This window comes from Dasypus novemcinctus, chromosome X (assembly GCF_030445035.2).
Source record: "Dasypus novemcinctus isolate mDasNov1 chromosome X, mDasNov1.1.hap2, whole genome shotgun sequence".
NCBI lineage: Eukaryota > Metazoa > Chordata > Mammalia > Cingulata > Dasypodidae > Dasypus > Dasypus novemcinctus.
Window position 1 is genome coordinate 156,000,201 of NC_080704.1, and position 22,822 is coordinate 156,023,022.

At 40.3% G+C, this 22,822-nt stretch overlaps 1 protein-coding gene and 1 pseudogene across 16 annotated transcripts in view; both read left to right on the forward strand.

The window, feature by feature from the left end:
- Positions 1-1,619, forward strand: part of LOC101438919 (integrator complex subunit 6-like) — a 68,884-nt gene extending 67,265 nt beyond the window's left edge. For all 16 annotated transcript variants that reach the window (XR_011647863.1, XR_011647864.1, XM_071212920.1 and 13 more), the window contains one exon: positions 592-1,619. Coding sequence is in view for 14 of the 16 variants with exons in the window: in XM_071212920.1 (XP_071069021.1) it covers positions 592-715 (124 nt within the window). In the remaining 2 variants the exon portion in view is untranslated. The remainder of the gene's footprint in view (positions 1-591) is intronic.
- A 17,955-nt stretch (positions 1,620-19,574) lies between these two features.
- LOC101435519 (cdc42 effector protein 3-like) lies at positions 19,575-20,353 on the forward strand (annotated as a pseudogene).
- Positions 20,354-22,822: the final 2,469 nt, after the last annotated feature.

Consider the following 22,822-nt stretch of genomic DNA (forward strand, 5'->3'; position numbering starts at 1 on the left):
TCGTTGCTTACCTCCAAACCCCCCGTTTATGAGGGTCAGGTGGCTGGCCAGACCAACCCATCCTCATTCCAGGGCCTTGGGTTCACGGAAAGGGCATTCCGTCTTCATTTACCCTGCACTAAATATGTTGTTCTTTTAGCTGTTACTGGAAATGCAATTCTTTTAATTTCCATTTTGGAATGTTCTTTGCTGATATATAGAAATGCAACTGATTTTTGGGGTGTTAATCTTGTAGCCCACCACTTTATTGAAGTCATTTATTAGCTCTAGTCATTTTCTAGTGAATTCTTTGGAAATTTCTATATAAAGGAACCTGCCCTCCACAAATAGAGATAGCTTTACTTCTTCCTTTCCAAGTTGAATGCCTTTTTTATTCCTTGCCTAATTTCTCTGGCTAGACCTTTCAGTACAATGTTGAATGAGAGTTATGACAGTGGGCATCCTTGTCTTGTTCCATACCTCAGAGGGAAGGTTTTCAGTCTTTCACCATTGACTATAATGTTAGCTGTGCATTTTTCATTTATGTTCTTTATCATGTTGAGGAAGTTATTTAGATATCTTTTGGTTAATTAAATGTTTCTTTGCTTTCAGGTTTAAAAGACGAGTCTTAATTCAGTACCTTGAGAAGTTACTAGAAAAAATTAATTCCCACTATCTTCTCAACAAAGTTAATCACATCAACAACAGATCATCATGTTATCGCAAAGACCAATGAGAACCAAGAACCAGTTTTCTGTGCTGTAGAATAGAACAGCATAGGTATTGCTGAAACTTCCTAGAATGTGACAGTCAAGGGAAATGCTTTCCAGAGGCTAAGAAAAAGCTGTGAAGCCTCTTTAATTTTATGAGTCTCTGTCAGTAAAAGCTGGGCTTTTGCCCTAAGACTTTCCTTTGAAAGTACAGTTTGTTGTTGTTTTTATTTTTCCACCTGAGGAGGCTAAAATATTAATTAAGCAGGCTAAATTCAGTAAAAATTGCTGCCCCTGCCACAAGTGATAAGGGTTCACTCATCTGAACTTTGCCATTCTTGGCATTTCCAGAGTGATTAGAGCCACCTGTGAGTGGAGCATTCTTTAGCGCTTAGTCTAAACTTTAGAAAGATAAGGTGTACAGGATCCAACTGGCTATCTTCTGCGTGCTGAATAAAGTTTTCAACCATTTGTAGTTGTACCTTTGAAAGCATGCAAGATTCAGTATAGTTTGACTCAATGAGCAAGGAAGCTGCTATTTGGGTTTTATTGAACAATAAAGGCACCCCTATAATTTATTTCTCTGCAGGAGGGGGCAGGTGCAGTCACTAAACAATCTACCTCCAACTTCCTTCTGTATTTTCTAGAGACATTACAAACTGCACCTGACACTGCCCCAACCCCTGACATCTGTTCTTTTTATTGCATATGAGGAGGGCAGAAAGTCTTCAGGTGGACTTGCACATTCTATTCTTTGGAAGCACTAAAAGAAAAATGAACTAATGTGTATTTTTCCTTTAATGTTTATACAAAGGTTTATATGGAGCAGTATTGATATGTTTTTATTAATTTGCAAAAATTTAAGTGTACAAACAAGATTTTGACTTTGCCTATATAAAATAAATCATTTTATTGATTTTTGTAAGTTCATCAATTCTGGAGAAACCTCTAGTTATGTCTTTCTCATGATTTGTTATTCCTTCCAGGAAAAAGAGTGCACATGTTTATTTTTTTAAATTAAGATATGAACTTAAGGATTTAAACTTCAAAACATCATTCACAGAACAGTCATGTCAGTGAAAATGGTATAGTAGGTAAATGTGGGGGCCCATCCCTCCCCAGAAGCACTGAAAAAACTGGCAAAAACTGTCAAAAGGAACTTTATCAGAACTCTAGAAAAGAGTCAAAGGTTTACAGAAACTAAGCAAACACTGAATCAAGAGAAAGGCTTTGAAAAGCTCCCATGTATATTGGGAAATCAAGAAAGCTGCGCGCATGACTGGGGAAAGAAGTATACAAAGGAAAGATCACCGAGGATCATAAACTTTCACCTCTGACTGATCTTTTAGGTCCAGCACAATCTCAAAGTGAAAGCTGAGCCAGAATTGTAAATGGTTGGCTAAGCATTGAAGGAGTGCTCAAACTGAGAGTAAATCTGTAAAGACTGTGAGAGTAATTTTTTTGCCCCCAACTACTTAAGGAAATTTCTGTTAAACCACTAGCTGACCACCAAAGTAAAAGCACACAGACTTCAGATAACACAAACAACAAAAAATGGTCTCTTCAAAAATAGTTTAGAAATTCACTAAACAAACAAACAACTACAATCTACAGCAAATAGCAACAACAAATCCTGGAGTATGAGACTAGGATTTCCAGAGTTACATCTTAATATTAAAAATATTGTTCAGAAAGTTCTCAAGGAAAAAATACAAGGTATGAAAGAAATAAAGTGTGCCCCATTCATAGGAAAAAGAAATTGACAGAAACTGGGAAATAAGAAAATACTTTGAGATGAATATAAATGAAAAGAGTCTATCAAAACTTATGGGATGCACACTTCCCCACACATTCCCCACCACTGACATTCTGCACCAGTGGCCCTCCCCTGTCACAGTTGCCAGAAGAATACTCCCATAATTGTATTCTCAACCACAATCCTCTATCTCCCCAGAGTTCACCTGTTCCTTCCTCCAACCCTCCCTTCAGCTCTATGAATAGCCCCACTCGCCCTCACACTCCAGCATCATAGACCCTTCTCACATTGCTGCACTACCATCACCCCCATCCACTGCCAAACCTCCCCCATCCAACTTATCATAGATTCTACTCAGCATCGGCTCACCACTCTACGTGCTTTTTATCCCCTGGTAACCTATTTTCCATATCTACTTCTATTGAGTCTGCTCACAATCCTTAGTTCATATCAGTGAGGTCATGCAATATTTGTCCTTTAGTGACTAGCTTACTTCACTCAACATAAGGTCTTTGAGATTCATCCATGTCATATGTATCAATATTTCATTCCTTACTGCTGAATAATATTCCATAGTATGTATATACCGCATTTTGTTTATCCGTTCATCTGTTGATAGACACTTGGTTTACTTCCAACTTTTGGCAACTGTGAAAAATGCCACAGTGAACATTGGTGTGCATATATCTGTTAGTATACCTGCTTTCAATTCTTCTAGGTATATTCCTAGTAGTGGGATTGCCTGAGCACATGGCAATTCATAATCAGCTTCCTGAGAAACTGCCAAACTGCCCTCCACAGTGGCTGCACCATTCTACATTTGCACCAGCAGTGGATGAGTATTCCTATTCCTCCACATCCTCTCCAACACTTGTCATTTTCCCAGCTAATAGGTGTGCACCTTAGGCATGCCTCTATGGAATATGAATGTGTTCCTGTGGTCATAGGGTGTTATCTCAGTGGGTGAGACCCACACAATAACGAACAAAATATTAAATTCCCATCCTGGGGATTCCTACTACATTTGATAATAGAGGAGTGGCAAGAATCTCTCAGGTACAGAGTACCTGATAAAAGAAAACAATATGCCAAGCCCTTTATATCAATGCTTGTACTTATGAACCTTATTCTTGCAAAATTGAAACTTAGCCTAATAATATCTCTTGCCTAAGTGTTGCCTTCTAAAAATTTTCTTGTTATCAAATGTGGTCTCCCTAAGCCAAACTCAGCAAATAAACTCTCTACCCCACCACCCTCAACTGGTGTGGGACATAACTCCCTGGGATGAGCATCCCCGGCACTGAGGGAGTAATACCAAGTACCAATCAGTGATGCATTTGGAAAAAAACCTTGACCATAGGGGGAAATTTTAATACAAAGGAGTTTTTAAGGCTAAGAGATTTCAATGTGAGTCAGGAGGTTATTCCAGAGGTTATACTTCTACACATATCAGGCAGATCTCACTAAATGCCACAGTAAACAAAGCCCCAAATAAATGTGCTCTTGAGGGCTCTAGAGATGTGGAAACTATAGGCAAGGCACAGAACCCCATGAAATCAGCAGCCTGTCAATGGGCCTTACCTTGGATTATATGATAACCTATTTAACCTGTGTAATAGAGTTACACTAATTTGCAATTTCTCTCCACATGATTCTTCCACACTTTTTATTTAAATCTATAATTAGCACTATACCCATTAAATATGTGTTCCAGAGACTTAAATCTCTGGCCTGTTCATATGCCACTTGAGCCATGAATCTCAGCAGAGCTGCAGCCAATACCTACTCTCCAGTTCATTGGACTCACCCAGGACAACTAACACAAGGATAGTGATCGACAAACCCCATCCCAAAAAGCAGAGTATCTACAACTGCAAGCAAGACAGTTCCGCCCATCTGCCCCATGAGATCTAAGCAACCTCTCATTCTTCAGTAGAGTAGCCAACACCATCTCAAATGCCTCAAGATTGAGGAATGAACAAACATAAGGTGGGAAGGCAACCATGGACCAAAGTAGACATTATTATTGTTGTAACAGAACTTTTAACATTGATATAAAGAGAGTGGTCATGAGAGATTCTAAGGGGAGGAGGAAAGAAGAATAGTTGGAGCATAGGGGGTTTTTAGGGCATTGGAATTGTTCTGCATGACACTGCAATGATGGATACAGTCAATTATACATTTTGTCAAAACCTATAAAATTGTGCAGGGCAAAGTGTAAACCATAATGTAAACTATACACCATAGTTAGTAGCAATGCTTCAATATCTGTTCATCAATTGTAACAAATGTACCACAATAATGGAATATATTATTAATAGGGAGAAATGTGAGATGCGATGGGGATGAGGTACATGGGAATCCCTATATATATTTTTAAATTAATTGAAGTTTATCACTCATATGTAAACATACATAAACAATAAGTGTATAGTAATAGTTGTGAACTTACAAAACAAACATACATAATATCATGCTGGGGTCCCATATATCATGCCACCACCAATACCTTGCACTGTTGTGAGACATGTGTTACAAATTATGAAAGAATATCTTCAAAATCTTACCATTAACTATAGACCTTATCTTACAAAACAAACATTTGGTGTATTTTTCCCAAACCCACCCTATTATTATTTGTTAAATATATTTTTATGACAGAAGTTGTAATCTTATAAAACAATCATGCACATGTGCATAATTCACATAAACACCCCTCTATCAAAACACCACACCATGGTGGAAATTTGTTACGGATTATGAGATAATATCATCAGACTATTACCAGGCCCATAGCATATATTTAGCAAACTTTTTCCGTACTCCCCCATTATCAACACAGTACATCTTTGGCGTAGATGCATGAGCATTACATTACAGTTAACCAAAGTCCATAAGTCACACCAGTTGTATTTTTTCCATGCTTCTTTACATTTCCACCACCCTGCACTAGTGACATACATCTGCTCTAGCTCACAAAGGACCCTCTTGCATCTGTACCATCAACTACAATTCTCATCCCCCTCTGGGTTTACTGTGTTATTGAGTCCCTAGCTTTCTTTCAATTGGCATTTACATCCCTAGGTTTCCCTTTTCAGCCACATAAACCTTCTGTTACTCACTATAATGTGTTACCGTCAACCCTATATATTTCCACACTTTTACAGTAGAGTTAATTAAAACTTCTCCATACATTAAACATGAATAGTCCATCTCAGTCCTCCTCTTATCTCCTTTAAGAATCCACCACCTACCACCAGGTCTTGAAGATGTTTTCCTACATTTTCTTATAGAAGCTTTATGGTTCTTGCTTTTATATTTAGGTTTTTTAACCATTTCGAGTTATTTTTTCTATAAGGTTTGTGGTGGGCATCCTCTTTCTTTCTTTGGCTTTGGGTATCCAGTTCTCCCAGCACCATTTGTTGAATGGACTGTTCTGCCTGAGCTGGGTGGATTTGACAGACTTGTCAAAAATCACTTGACCATAGATATGAGGGTCTGTTTCTGAAACATCAATTCAGTTCCATTGGTCTATGTATCTGTCGTTATACCAATACCATGCTGTTTTTGCCACTGTAGCTAGGTAATATGATTTAAACTCTGGAAGTGAGAGTTCTGTAACTTCTCATTTAGTTTTTAAGATATTTCTGGCTATTCAAGACCACTTACCCCTTCAAATAAATCTGATAATTGTGTCTTCCATTAAAAATGTTGGTGGAATTTTTATTGGGATTGCATTGAATCCGTGTACCAATTTGGGTACAATTCACATCTTTTTTTAAAAAAAAATTTTTATTGTTTTTTTTTAAAGATACATACATCACAAAAAAAATGTTACATTAAAAAATATAAGAAGTTCCCATATACCCCACACCCCACTCCCCCACTTCTCCCATATCAAAAACTTCTTTCATCATTGGGGCACATTCATTGCATTGGGTGAATACATTTTGGAGCACTGCTGCCCTGCATGGATTATAGTTTACATTGTAGTTTACACTCTCTCCCAGTACATTGAGTGGGTTATGGCAGGACAAATAATGTCCAGCATCTGTCCCTGCAATACCATTCAGGACAACTCAAAGTCCCGAAAATGCCCCCACATCACATCTCTTCTTCCCTCTCTCTGCCCTCAGCACCTACCGTGGCCACTTTCTCCACATCAATGCTATAGTTTCTTCCATTACTATTCACAATAGTTCTATAGTAGAATACCAGTAAGTCCACAATAATCCATATTATATTCCCCCATTCTGTGGACCCTGGGATGGTGATGTCCACTCCACCTCTATATCAAGAGGGGGCTTAGATCCCACATAGATGATGGATGCAATTATCCTGCTTGGAGTTGTAGGTACTCTCGGTTCCCTGGTGTGGCGGTTGACCATCTTCACTTCCTTGTTAGCTGACTGGAGTAAGTCCAAAGAACCAGAGAGTAGGAATTGCAACTCTACTGAGGCTCAGGGCCCAGCCAGCACATGGACAGATCAGAATTTCAGGTCTCCTGATTATACACCAACCCCAGTGCCAACTACAGGTTCAGTAAAAGTGACAAAGAGGCATGTGTAGAAAGGTCACATCTGAGTCCAACTCCATCACACTCAGGAACACGAATTCCAAGGTAGGGCCCACTGACAAGGCACTGAACTCCAGAGCCATCTGCCATGACTGTAGAACCTGTGTGTCTCTGTAGCCCTCAGGAGCACCAGAATCTGGGGTTGCATCTACTTTGACTGTGTCTGGATCCTGATGAGGCATGCATAAGCTCAACCCCTCTGATGACCTCCCGACTCTTTTTTGATGACTCTTAGCCATATAAACTAATTTAGCAAGTATAGTGAATATATACATATTCCTCTCTCTCCCTCTCCTCAGGACCCACAGTGACAACCAAGTTTCATGGCTTGAAGGTCTAGATTCACAGATACTTGCAACAATGCTGAGGGCTTGACATACTAGACTGTCCTCCCCCACTGGGAGCCACCAATTTTCTCGAGAAACACAATTCCATCTGTTGGAGAACATCAGGCCTCCCAAGGATGTGGTTACACCTTCCCACACATTGTATGGGTCTCCACACCATGAAAGATGAGCACTCACACACTCCCTAGAAGCCTGCCCCTGTGCCAGATGCCCCCTTAAGCACCTTAAACAGGTAGTCCTTCCTTATATTTCTGAAGTGTTTTCCCAACATTATAGTTTCAAGCACATAACCAACAACCTCTCATGTTCAAATGTTCCAACCCTCCCCCCAATTCCTTGGGCCATCTGACTCATCCTCCCAACTCTAGCTCCCCTCAAGCCTGCAAAGCCCCACCCAAACTGTCCCTATGCCCCATCTTATCCCTTCCCTATACAAATACTTACCTCCACTTTATCATAGATTTCACCCATGTAGGTATCAGCTAACAACCTTCCTTTGCCCACCCCCCAATTTTCTGTAAGCCTATCATCCAGTGGCTAGCTCTCTGAGACTGCTCGGTTTGCTTATTTCATATCAGAGTGGTCATGTAGTATTTGTCCTTCAATGCCTGGCTTGCTTCACTCAACATAAGGTCCTCAAGGTTCATCCATGTTATCCCATGTGTTTGTACTGTATTCCTTCTTATAGCTGAGTAGTACTCCATATTTTATTTATCCATTCATCTGTTGATGGGCACTGGGTTGATTCCAACTTTCTGCAATAGTGAATAATGCCACTATGAACATTGGTATGCATGTATCGGTTCGTGTCCTTGTTTTCAGTTCTTCTGGGTATATACCCAGCACTGGAATTGCTGGGTCATATGGCAAATCTATAACTAGTTTTTTTTTTTTTTTTAAAGATTTATTTATTTATTTAATTCCCCCCCCTCCCCTGGTTGTCTGTTCTTGGTGTCTCTTTGCTGCGTCTTGTTTCTTTGTCCACTTCTGTTGTCGTCAGTGGCACGGGAAGTGTGGGCGTCGCCATTCCTGGGCAGGCTGCTCTTTCTTTTCACGCTGGGCGGCTTTCCTCACGGGCGCACTCCTTGCGCGTGGGGCTCCCCTACGCGGGGGACACCCCTGCGTGGCATGGCACTCCTTGCGCGCATCAGCACTGCGCATGGCCAGCTCCACACGGGTCAAGGAGGCCCGGGGTTTGAACCACGGACCTCCCATGTGGTAGACGGATGCCCTAACCACTGGGCCAAGTCCACCGCCCCTATCTTTTTATTGATCAATTCTACTCTCTATTTGATTTCAGATGTACTGTCTTCCACATCACAAATTCTTTCCTCTGCCTCTTCAAATCTGCCATTATTTGCTGAGAGTGTATTTTTGATTTCTTGGATTGTGCTGTTCATCACCATCATATACATTATCTTTTTGCATATCTTTACAATTTCTTCTGTATGCTCTCCAAGTGTTTTCTTAATATCCTTAATCTCTCCCTTCATTTCATTAAATTGGTCCATGATATATATTTTGGGAACTTTGATTAGTTATTTGATGTTCTGCTCCTTTTCCTGGTTTTTAGTTTGTTCATTGATTGGACCATTTTTTTCCGGATTATTGGTATGGTTTGTAATTTTTTGTTGCTCTCTGGTCATCATTTTATCTTGATGGGTTTATTCAGTCGATTAGCTTCTCTGTCTAGTCTCAGGGTATATTTTGGTGTTGTTTTTGTGTGTGTGTTAAGTCTTCTTTTTGACACTTTGTTCTTCTTATTCTATTTCCTTGTTGTTGTCTAAGTTCTCTTGAAGGATATTATTAGGGCCAGGGAAAGCAAAAGAGGTAAGAAAAGAAAAAGTGTAATAGTAGTATTGATAGTAAATGTTATCAGAAGAACCATGTGAGATCTTAGAGAATGGATATTAAACTGATATAAGCTGTGTAGAGTTATAACAGTAAAAAAGTGGAGTACCTACAATGAGATGGTAAACTGAATATGGGGAAGAATATAATATGAATTGAAAGGCCAGTTGATCAGGAGAGAGGAAAAGAGAAAAGAAAGGAAAGTAACATAAAGAATGAGGCTAGGGAGAGGGAAGAAGAGATATGATGTGGGGGCATTTTCAGGACTTGGAGTTGTCCTGGGTGGTACTGCAGGGACAGATGCTGGACAATGTATGTCCTGCCATGGCCCACTGGGTGGACTAGAAGAGAGTGTAAACGACAATGTAAACCACTATCCATGTGGGGCAGCAGTGTTCTAAAATGTATTCACCAAATGCAATGAGTGTCCCATGATGATGAAAAAGGTTGTTGATTTGGGAGGAGTGGGGTGAGGAGGGTGGAGGTTATATGGGGACCTCATATTTTTTTAATGTAACATCTAAAAAACAATAAAGAGAAAAAAAGAATGAATATAAGATAGAAAACAGAATAGAGGTGTTAGAAATAAAAAGTCAGAGAAATTGGGGGCTAACAAAGAGAGGTAGAATGTAAGGGAAACAATGGACAATGGAAGATAGAAAGATATAAGGGAAAGGGCATAGCATTGCTGGCCAAAATCAGTACAAACAGAAAAGAGGAATTCAAGGATGAGGAAGCACAGCAAATAAGAAACCCTGCCAGCAGCACCTAACAGAAAAAAGAAGAAAAAAAAAAGCAAGCAAGGAAGAAAAAAAAGTGGGGGAGGGGCTGTGGGGGTATAAGGAGAAAGGAAGGACAAGAAAACAAACCAACAAAAGAGACCAGACAAGGTCTCAAGCAAGGAATCCTCTTTGCTATTGAACAAACTGCTTAGGAATTCTATCCTTCCCCCTTTCTCACTACCTTACTTCCCTCTCTCCCAGGGCAGCAGGAAGGCTGTTTGAGGGCTTCCCTTAGTGATTCAAATGGGACCCTGGTGAACCAACTTGCCACAGAAAATAATGATCCTTAGTCTCTTTGAGAGAGAGCACCCACACCTTGCCAGGAAACCTAAGTATGCTATTGGAAGCCTACAAAGCATGTCCTACTGTCCCCCTCCCTTAGGTGTGTTACAGAGGACTAGCCAATTGTCTGACTCCACCTTCTCACAGAGCAAGATTCCCTATCCCAGGGCTTTTAGGTAAATTGGGTTCTCTCAGCAGATTTACCCCTCCTCTCTTCCTAGCCTCTCCCTAATCCAGCTGGCATGCTCCTCCAAGCTTGAAAAAAAGGGGGGACCAGAAAATTGAACCTGCACTTCTCAGGCCCCTCTGCACCCCTCACCAGAACCCTCCGACTCTCAGCATTTGTCTGAGACCACAGGGCTAGTGGAATGCCAGAGTTCGGGGAGTATTGGGTTTGGGAACATTGGCTTGGGAGAATGTGGGCTCAGGGTATGCAGGTTTGCAGGTGGGTTATGGGGAATGTGGGGTTTGAAGAACACAAAGTTCAGGGAACATGGGTTTGGGGATCATGTGTTTGGGGAACATGGGGCTTGGGAACACCACTATGCGACTGGAGGTGTTCAAGAAATGCTGCAGCTATTAGCCCTAGGGGAAGGGTTTAGTCTTCCCACAGCTTCAGGCTCCAGTGTCAGAAACCTGCCGTTTTACCTTGAGCAAGCACTCCTTTTGCCGCATTCTCTCCAGATCAATGTCCAGATACCTCCGGCTTTGTATGTTCCTAAAACTGCTCACTTGGGCAGGATTCTGTCCCCACTCAGCTGGTTTTTTGCAGGAGAGATGACAAGGGTGTACTCACTCAGACTCTGTCCTGCCCTGCCCCTACAATTGACATCTTAATGCTATTTAGTCTTCCAATCCATGATCACAGAATGTTCTTCCAATTGTTTAGGTCTTTTTAAAATTTCTTTTAACAATAAGCTGTACTTTTCTAAATACAAGTGATTTACATTGTTGCTTAAATTTATTCCTAAATATTTGATTATTTTAGTGCTGTTGTAAATGGAATTTTTTCTTGACTTCCTCCTCAGATTGCACAGTACTAGTGTCTTTTAAGGCTATTTCATTTGATATAAAAGTAAAGCTACAAAGTATAGCTACTCTGGCATTTTGTTGTTGTTCTTGTTACTGCATGTGTAGAATATCTTCTTTTTCCAGCCTTTCACTTTCAATCTATTGGTATCCTTGGATTTATTGTGAGCCTCTTGCAGACAGATATAGGTGGCTCATATTTTCTTATCCATTCTGTCATTCTGTGTCTTTTGATTAGGGAGTTTAATCCATTAACATTCAATGTTATTATTGAAAAGGCAATTGTTATTCACCCTTTTTGACCTTTGGGTTTTATCTGTTATATTTTATTTTCACCACTCTTTTGACACTTTTAGTTACTATTGCTGGTAAAATCTTCATTTCCAAAGTCTCTTCCAAACCTCTCTTTCCTGTCTTTTCTTTTCAGACTGTAGCCCACCCATTAGTTTTTCTCACAAAGCTGGTCTCTTGGTTACAAACTCTCTCAGTTTCTGTTTATCTTTGAATATTCTAAACTTGCCCCCATTTTTGAAAGACAATCTTGCCATATAAGATTCTTCGCTGGAAGTTTTAATCTTGCAGTATCTTAAATATATCATACCACTGTCTTCTTGTCTCCATAGTTTCTGGTGAGAAATCAGCACTTAATCTTATTGGGTATCCCTTATATGTTATGTATTACTTCTTCCCTGCTGCTCTCAGAATTCTCTTTGTCTTTGGCATTTGACATTCTGATTAGCATCTGTCTCAGAGTTGGTCTATTTGGATTTTTTGAGATGGGAGTATGTTGTGCTTCTTGAACATGGATATCTATGTCCTTCAATAGTGTTGGAAACTTTTCTACCATTATTTCTTCAAATATTCTTTCTTCCCCCTTCCCTTCTCTTCTCCTTCTGGGGCATCCATGACACATATGTTTGCATATCTCTTGCTGTTGTTGAGTTTCCTGAGACCTTGTTCAATTTTTTCCATTCTTAATCTGTTGTTTTGTATATTCACTTTTGGAGGCTATTTCTTCAATCCTTTCTTCTGCCTATTCCAGTGTATTTTTCATTTCATTTATTGTGCCTTTCATTCCCATAAGACCTGATATTTTTCTATGTATGCTTTCCAATTCTTCTTTGTGCTCATCCAATGTATTTTTCCCAATATCTTCTTAATATCCTTAATCTCTTCAAAGTGAGTTGGAGGGTCATTCCAGAGGTTATGCTTATGCACTTCTCAGCAGGATCTCATTGACAGCTACAGTAAACATTTCCTCAAACTGCAGGTCTCCTGAGGGCTCTAGAGACATCTGGACACTACAAGCAGGGCAGACAAATCTCAGGAATTTGGCACCCTGTCAGTGGGTCTTAGCTTGGAATTTATGCTGCCCAGTGTAACAGAATTATACTCATTTACAGTTTCCCTACACATCGCTCTTCTACCCCTTTTATTTGAACCTATAATTACTATACTTGCTAAATATATTTCCCAGAGACTTAAATCTTTAGTCTGTTCATGTTCTGGTTGAGCCCTGAATCTCCGCAGAGTTGCAACACCTACTCTCCAGTTCACTGGACTCACCCAAGACAACTATCAAGAAGATGATGAAGGACAATGCCCATCCCAGGGAAAAGAGAGGGTCTGCAACTGCAAGCAAGATAATTCCATCCATCTGTCCCATGGCATCTAAGCCCTCTGTCAATTAGAAACAGAGTGGGCATTGCCATCCCCAAATCCTCAAGACTGGGGAGTGAACAATGGACTGAAGTAGACTTATTATTCTATTATAGACATTATTATTATGGCAATGGAAGAACTTTTATCATTGATGTACAGATGTTGGCCTCTGGAGGTTCTTGGGGGAAGAGTAAAGATTGGGTGTAGCATGGGGGCATTTTTGGACATTAGAATTGTCCTGCTTTATATTTCAATGATGGATACAGGCCATTATACATTTAGTCATAATCTATAAAATTTTGTGGGGCGAAGTGTAGACTATAATGTAAGCTATAGTCCATTGTTAGTAGCAATGCTTCAATGTGTGTTTATCAATTGTGGCAGATGTTACACACTGATGAAAGATGTTGGTGTGGGAAAGTGGGAGATGGGGGGTGGGGCATGTATATATATCTATATTTGTTTTTGTTCATTATCTGCCCATTGGATTTTTTGCTCATTGTCTGCTCCTTTTTTGTTTGTTTTTCTTTTTAGGAGGCACTTGGAACCAAATCTGGGCCTCCCATATGGGAGGCAGGTGCTCAACTGCTCAAGCCACATCTGCTCCTCTATATTTTTATTGTAACATTTACATAACCTAAAAGTTCCTTAAAAAATAAAAAAAGAGACTACCAAGAACAATGTACACCAACATATTAGAAAACCTAAATGAAATGGAGAAATTCCTAGAAACACACAAACTCAAAACTGACTCAAGAAGAAACAGAAAATCTGAATAGATGTATAATGCATGAAGAGATTTGGTCAGACATCAATAACCTTCAAACACATAAAAGCCCAAGACAAGATGGATCACTGATGAATACTACTAAGCATTTAAGGAATTATAACCAGTCCTTAAACTCTTCCAAAAAATTGAAGAGGGAATAATTCCTAACTCATTCTAGGCCAGCATTACCCTGATAATAAATACAGACAAAGAAACAGCAAGACAAGAAAATTACAGATCAATATTCCTTGTAAATATCGGTATAAAAACTCTCACCAAGGGAACAGATGTGGTTCAAGCAGTTGGGCTCCTGTCTACCATATAGGAGGTCCAGGGTTTGATACCCAGGACTCATGGTGAAGGCAAACTGGCCCAAGTGGAGTGCCGGCCCACATGGGAGTGTCACCCGGTATGGTAGTGCTGCCTGGTACAGGAATGCCGCCCTGCGCAGGGGTGCCGGCTGACGCAGAGAGCTGGCGCAGCAAAATGAAGCAACAAAAAGAGACAAAAAGGAGAGACAGTAAGAGACATAGCAGAACAGGGAGCTGAGATTGCACAAGAGAATGATCACCTCTCGCCCACTACAGAAAGTCCCAGGATCGATTTCCGGAGCCACCTAATGAGAGAATATAAGTGGACACAGAAGAACAAACAGTGAATGGACACAGAGAGCAGACAATGGGAGTGGGGGAATAAATAAATAATCTTAAAAAAAAAAAAGACCCTCACTGAAATATTAGTAAATCCAATGTAGCAGTATTTGAGAAGGATTATATATCATGACCAATGGGGATTTACCCCAGAATGTAAGGGTGGTTCAATTTATGAAAATCATCAATGCAATACACCATCTTAATAGATAAAGGAGTAAAAGCTACATGATCATTACAGGTTATGCAGTAAAAGCATTTGACAAAGTGATTAAGGATAAAAACACTTAACACACTAGTAATAGATGTTAACTTCTTTAACTTGTTAAAAGGCATCTATAAGAAACCCACAGCTAATATTATACTCAATTGCAAATGACTGAAAGCTTTCCTTCTAAGATCATCAAAAAGGTACGGATGCCAGTTTTCATCACTTCTATTCAATATTGTGCTGGATAGTATAATCAGAGCAATTATATAAGAAAAATAATTTGAAAGCATCCAACTTTGAAAGGAAGAATTAATACTTAATAGTATCTCTATTTGCAGGTGACATGATCGTATATATAGATAATACTAAATAAGTCACACAAAAAGTTCGAGCTAATAAACAAATCCATGCAAAAATCAGTTGCATTTCTATAGACTATCAATGAACCCTCCATAAAAGGAAATCAAGAGTGAAATCCCAGCTACAACAGTATCAAAAATTATAAAATACTTAGGAATAAACTTAACCAAAGAGGTGCAAAATTTATACACTGAAAACTATAAAACATCATTGAAAGTAATTAAAGAAGACCTAAACAGATGGAAAGATATCCTGTGTTCATGAATCAAAAGACTTAATATACTCCCCAGAGATTCAATGAAATCCTAATCAAAGTGCCAACAACCTGTTTTTGCAGAAAACTGCAATGAAAAAGACCACTCCAGAACAACGCTGCTACCATCTGAATATCATTGAGTCATGCCAGTTGATGCCACATGGTGAAGAAGATTGCCCATCCCAACCCTCATCAATTTATTAACTCATAAAATTTTGAGTAAAATGGTGGTGGTTTTGAAGGAAAAAATCATTACTCCATCAATAATGATATTTTTTCACGTTTGGTTCAGAAATACTGAACTGTACAAGGAAATTGTAAAAGAAAAGTCAAAAGAATCCCTAACTACAAGAAATACAGGGAAAAACCACCCAACTCCATAAGCAGGTGGTATAATGAGACAATAAGGATTTAATCATATTGCTGCCTATATCAGTCAGGGTTCAACCAGATAAGGAGAAAAGGAGAGAAACATGTATTACAGGGATTTTAGCCTTATGTAATTGTGCAAGGTGGTTAAACAGTCTCTACAAGGCTACTGTCACCTCAGCTGAGGAGGGGGAAAAATGAACAGGCTAGCATACAGAAACATGGGTGGGAAGCTTATAAGGGCAAATACACCTCCATTCTTGTTGCCTCTGATTTTGGTGATGAGGATATTTTGCAGAATCTAGGGCCCTGTTTCACAGAGCTAACCACGAACACCTGGTACAAAAGATTGGGAAATGGAGGTGGATCCAGGGGAAGTAGAACAATTACAAGCCTAGCTGCAACTTCATGCCAAAAGGTGAATGAGCAGATCAGCAACAGTGTGTGTGAACTATAAAATGGCTGTTGATTCCTTCTATCACCCTTCCCAATCTCCAAATATCTCCCTGTGGCACAGTCTACCTAGAAACATACAAGATAGGAATTGTGTAATTCAGCATAGCCAAGTTAACACATCACAAGGGTAGCCATGTACATCTTCTTAAACCATGTTTAGTCTCTAAACAAAGAAAATAACAAAGTCCTACTTCTGCTTAACATGATACAAGTCTCCCACTTATGAAGCATAATATGCTAATCCTTTTCCAAAAGAGAATATAAAGCCTATTTTTCGCTTTTAGGTCTTGCTCATTCTTTTCTTACCTGATCCACACCCTGCATTTAATATGCTGCAACTTAAATACTGGTAAATAAAGTTAAGTAGTAGTAACACACTTTATGGTAGAAGGTAAGGTTATAAGAGGGGACCAAAACCAAACATATTTGGTTAAGTTATATATGTAAACATTAATATCAAAATAAGAAAGCAATACTGCTCTTACAGTTCTTGTTCCTGCAAATGGTCACTTCTTCCGCTATACATTCCATATTCCCTTTGCCCTCAGCAAGCACTTTCCCTGGTCAGGGTTCTTTGCCTGTCGAAATTATCCAAATTTTCGTTCCTAAAGATTCATGCACATCAACAAACCTTAATGCATTAGGTTGTTTTAGTTCCCACTGACTTTAATCACTGGACACAGGAGTACTAAGAGGTGCTCTACAAGATCTCCTGCAGTCCAGACATACTCCTTGCATTAGTCTGCCAAAGGGGTACCAGAAATCTTTTGACTTTTATATAGAGTATTTATTTGGGGTAAAATATCACAGTTCCAAGGCTGTGAAAAGTTCAACTCAAGGCATCATAAGAGGTGCCCTCTCATCAAAGTCAGCTGCCGCATGTTGAAGCAAGATGGCAGGTGATCTCTGCCTGGTCTTTCTTTCCCCTCTGGGCTGCCTCTTGAGGCTGTGCACTCAAGTGATCCTTATTCTTTTCTCTCCTGGCATAGGGCTTTTTTCTTCCTGGGCCTCCTACATTAGTTTTAGCTGTTCTGCTGTCTTCACTCAAGCCTTCTCCTTTCTGTTCCATGGCAGGATAAAAAATGATAGAGCTCTCTCTTCTGTGTTTCTTTCTGTGTGAATGTCTGTTTAAATCAGAGCCAGCAAGGGGGTAAAGACTCAACCTGAGTCAGCCCACTGAAGTAGTCAAATCAAAAGCCCTGATCTTAATCTAATTAGATAGGTAATCTAATCAAAGACAAATCAGCTGAATTTAATGCAATAAAAGGGTATCACACCCAGAAGAATAGATTAGTTTACAAACATAATCTTTCTCTTTTGGGGATTCATATAATAAATCTCAAATTGCCACAGTCCTCCTTATACCCATTATGATTGAAGGGCTTGGAATCTATCAAATCCCAGACTTAACCAGTTTGCAGACCTCTTCAATGAAATGGGGGCCTCTTGAGGAAGGACCCTACTGCCCTAGAAAAGTTTACTCTGTTATTTTTCCTCCCATTCTTACCTGTAGCCATTTACTAGAGTGATGCCACACTGGGGAAAGAGAAATAATCAGATTTCTTAATTATTACAGGACCCTGGCTCTGAACTGACATTAATTCCTGTAAGCATAAATGTCATGCTGGTGCATTTGAAAAACTTTTCACTTATTACTGGACCTTAGTGAAGACTGAATGCTTGACCGTGGGACACCAAATTTCCATGCCACCTGAGCTGTCCAATATGACCTGTGTGTTTTCTGACCCAGCAAGTTATAGAGTTGGCCATGCACAGAAGTGGTATGTATGAGATCAGACTCAAGCAGGTCCTTGTGCTACATGTAAGTTGCCACATAACCCTCCCTATGCTTGTCAGAATTCTAAGATAGTCCCCACCACCTTCTCCCCCTGGTTTTACTCCCATGATTATTACCTTACATGGCCAAAGGGATTTCGAGATACAATTAAAGTTACCAGTTAGCAGGCCTTAATATAGGGGAGATTATCTGGATGGGCCTAACCTAATTATATAAGCTTTTTAAAAGCAGAGTTTTCTCCAGCTGGTTGCTAAAGAGAAAGCCAGAGAGATCTGAAGAGTAGAAGAATTTCATGCCTCGTTGCTACGCTGAAGATGGAGGTAGCCGTAGGAGAAGGAATGCAGGTGATCTTAAGAACTAAGAGTGGCTTCCAGCTGACAGGTAGGAAATCAGGGACTTCATTCAGAAAACTCTATAAGGTGAATTGCATAATGATTCGAATGAGTTTGGAAATGGATGCTTCCATAGCCTTTTCAGATGAGAACACAACTTGACCAACACCTTGATTTCAGGCTTTTAAGACCCTAAGCAGAGGCCACCCAGACATCTCATCCACAGCACTTTTAGATAATAAGTAGGTGTTGTTGTATTTTAAAAGATTTATTTATTTATTTCTCTCCCCTCCCCTCTTTCCCCTCCCCCCGCCTCCGTTGTCTGCTTTTTGTGTACGTTTGCTGTGTGTTCTTCTGCATCTACTTGTATTCTCATTAGGTGGCTCCAGGAACCGATCCTGTGGTCTTCTGGAGTGGGAGAAAGGCAATCATTCTCTTGCACCACTTCAGCTACCTGGTCTGCTGTGTCTCTTATTGTCTCTCCTCTGTGTCTCTTTTTGTTGTGTCATCTTGCTGCGCCAGCTCTCCATGTGTGCCAGCACTCCTGCGTGGGACAGTACTCTGCTGCAGGTCATCTCTCCCAGGGTGGTCAGCTTTTCACACGGGCCAGCGTGCCTTCACCAGGAGACCCTGGGCATCGAACCCTGGACCTCCTATAACGTAGATGGGAGCCCAATTGCTTGAGTCACATCCACTTCCCAGTGAGTGTTGTTTTAAACTGCTAAATTGTGGAAATATGTTAAGAAACAATATATATATGTATGTATGTATGTATGTATGTATTTTGCTCCCACCTTCTCTCATGTCAGTGGCCACAGCGGTAGGGAAGTGCGGCGCTGGGGCGAGCCTGGAGACCCAGTTGCTGGCTGCGGGCGCTTTCACGCCCTCTGGGAGCGGATAATGCTGTGAGTCTCAGAACCTGCAGACCCGTCTAGATCCGTGCTCAGCGGACCAGGGCAGTGTGCGCCTGCTGCTGTCCCGGCCCCGGGGGCAGCCGCTGGGACCCGCGGTGGCTGCTGGCTTTGAGGTGTGCAGGCAGAATCGCAGGGCTCCAATGAGCGGCCGCAGTGGCCAGCAGGGTACCCAGGGTAGAAATGTACTGCCTGGAAGGTTGTGTGACCTAGGGCCTTTGTCGGGACTAAAAGGAGAAAAGTAAGACGTGTTTTCTCCGTGTTGTGGATGAGATCGGATGGTGTAACTTGCTCTTCCCAGAAGCCCAACTTTGCTTTGACCTCAAAAGGGTCTTTTAGACGCCATCTTGTTTCAGAACGCTGCTTAAGCTACTTGAGAAAAATGATATGATGGATCATATCAAAAAGGATTTTTCAGAAACGTATAACATCTGTGAAGAAAGTGGCCCTTTTACTCTTTTGCAACATTGAATGTCTTAAATTCCAAAATGCCAGCTAAGTTCCCAATTTACCTGAAAGCTGCCAATAACAAGAAAAGGAAAGAAATTTAAGCTGAGGGACATTTTGTCTCCTGGTATAACTAGTCCTCTCCTTGGAGACTTTTGCCACACAATTCAAATCAGGAAGGAGGGCCAGCACCATGTTTGGGGGGTTGGGCATTATTTCCTTTCTTCAAGGTAACTGTGAGCTTTTACCTGGACCAAGGAGAACTCCTGGGCCAGTTCTCCAGGCGTAATGAGTTCGTCTGAGCCAACAGCCCCTCCAACTCCATGTCCACAGATATGCTCTCCCCAGTGCTCAAAAATGCCATCTCCCTCCCCACCACTGGAGGGTCCCAAGCACTCATGTTGCCCTTATTGTCACCAGTGACATTTAATTCCAAACAAGAGTTCTTTGGGCCAGCAAAGTTGCCCAGGCTTAGCTACGAGCCCATCATGGAGGAAAAGCTCAGGAGAAAAGCAGTATGTTGGAGAATGGGACAGTCCACCAGGGAGATACTTCGTGGGGCTCCAGCAGTTCCCGGTCTCAGTCCATTTGGGGCCAGGACATCCACTCCTCCTCTCTGAATAGTATCCTGACTGGTCCGCCAAGGATATGTTGGACCTCCTGCCCAGTAAGGGCTCATTAAGGAAAAGACAGGAGTTCCTCTCCTATCTTACGGGTTCCTTTCTCTCTGCAGCTCAACCTGGGGCCCTCACTTTTGGATGAAGTGCTGAACATCATGGATGAAAATAAGTAACAGGATGCCGGCCCTTTTCCTCTGGAATAAAAGGTACTGAAAACCCACACTAACCTCAGTCAAAGAGAAGGGCTTTACTGGATGTATTTGCAATTGTGCCATGGGTTTTCTAATATAATGTTCCTTCAAGATATTTAAATATATTTTTACCTGTTATATCCTGTTTCCTAAAACAGTTTAAAAAGGAAAAGAAAAAGAAAAAAAAAACCCGTCCTAGCAAAAAGAGGAAATGAGTCAGTCAGAATCCATTTTTGGCAGCCATTGCTGATGTTACCTGCCATTTTTGCAGACACCTCAGAATCTGACCTGGCTAGGATTGACACTATTTATGAAGGACTGGTCAAGTCACATTAAGGAAACTTTCAAGACACCAGCGTTTTCTGATCAAGAGGAAGTCAAAATTATTTAACACCTAAGCGTTTTTTCTAGTCTGCTTTCTATATTATATAGTTTGGGTTCACTGTAGTAAATTCTCCAGTGTTAAAACTGTTCTCAGTTTTCACATTTGAGCAGTTTTATGGTTGGGGGGATTTTCTTGTAGCGCTTATATATCCCGCTGTATTACATCTATATTGCAAACTTTTGACTGTCAGCTACCTGTTGGTAATACACAAGCAAAGTATTAACTGTAACTAAGTTATTTCTAAAGTTAAAATATATTTTTGCATGCCTTTGGCTTTTTATTACAGAGTCTACATTTTATAGATATTACATCAAATGTTGTTGTTCAACTTGTTTCTATAGAGGTCCATTCCACTGTAAGCTGTGTTTATATGTGTTTAGAAAATGTATTCATAGTTAACTCCCCCCCCCCTTAATCTGGTAGCATACTTTTAACAGACCTCAACAATGAATTTTAAGGTATAAAGTTACAGGTTACTCATCATGCTTCTGGAGAGACTGTGGCTATGGCACACAATGTATTTGGAAATATGGGTGTTTTAGTACAATACATACTTGTATTACATAGGTACTTCATACAACACAATAAAGAGTAAATGTTAAAATGAAAAAAAAAATACATATATATATATACTTTCTGAACCTACCCCCAAGTCCTCATTAGAAATTCTTTATAACCAGTTGCCTGAAAAAGAAAATAACTTGGGCCTTTTTTACAAATGGTTTTATACAATATGCAGACACCCCCTATATTAGGTAACCGCTGAAATAAAAGATAGTATAAATAACATTTACAGTCTAATTTCAAGGAACCATACTTAGTTTAAAGTGTAGATATAACACATTTATAATTCAACTAGGATTTTATAAAGATTTACCTAAATTGATGCTTTCTTATGACATTTGACAAATTAATGATTCATCCATCATTTCATGCATTTAGTTGTCATGGTCAAGTACTGTTCTGGCCTTTGGACATGACAAATTCATCAAATCAATTGCACTGTTCTTATGTACAAGTGTGGTAAAAAGGCAGAGTAGGAAGCTCCAGGAATCAGTCCCTCCCCAGAACAACTGTTAAACAGAGAGGAACTGTCTGAATTAAATATTTTGAAACTCCAACTCCAGAGTCCAGCAGAACATTGAACAACATCCAGGGAAGAGCAGGAGGAAGAGGCTGGTAAATTACGGTAAACACCAGTACATTTCTCTCTGTTCAGTGGTTGCTGTTGCTCAAGCCCCACTCTCCAGGCACCAACAGTGGGGTCCAACCCTGGCATAGTTTACTGGTGCCAGAGAGGGACATAAAAATCCACTTCACAAGATCCAGGTGTTGGAGGGTGGCACAGGCCAAAAGGTGGTCACTGGCTTGGATTAACTACTTCAGATCGCTGAAGGCCTGGCTCTGAAGGTGGCCACAGTTCTAACCTGCTCTGGACAAAGGTGGTTGTGGAGACTTAAAGATGGTATGCTTTCTCAGAGATGTGGAGGACTGTTAAATGGTTTAACACGTTTGTGTAGCCTCTGGCTGGCTGCATTTTGGACTTTTGGTAGAAGGTGACTATACATATTCCTCTTTTTTTTTTGGATTACCTTGAGGATCACTTGTTTTTGCCTCTGGGTTCTTTTTACTTTTTCATTCAACTATTTCTTGGACACCTTTCCATATCAGTACATAGTGAGTTCACTGTTCTTTCTTATAGCTGCATAGCATTCCTTTGTTTAGATTATAAACAATGTAGCAAAGAATAACCTTGGACATATATCATTTCACATGTTTGCAAATGTATTTGTAGGATAAATTCTGAAAAGGAGAATTATTGGGATGAAAGTTGTATGCATTTGTAGTTTTGATATTATCAAATTGATTTCCCTAGAGATTGTTCCAATTTCTATGCCCACAAGGAATTTATGGGAGAGCCCATGTCTTTATTTTTAACTGGTTTCCTTGATGACTGTACTTGGAATTCCTACATATGATGCCACAACAGCGAGCCCCACTGCCCCATTATGGCTTGAGAGGCATTGACCCTGGACCAGACATCCTTTGCCCCTCCAGAGATTCCCTTCACCAGTCTCTCCATGATCTCTACC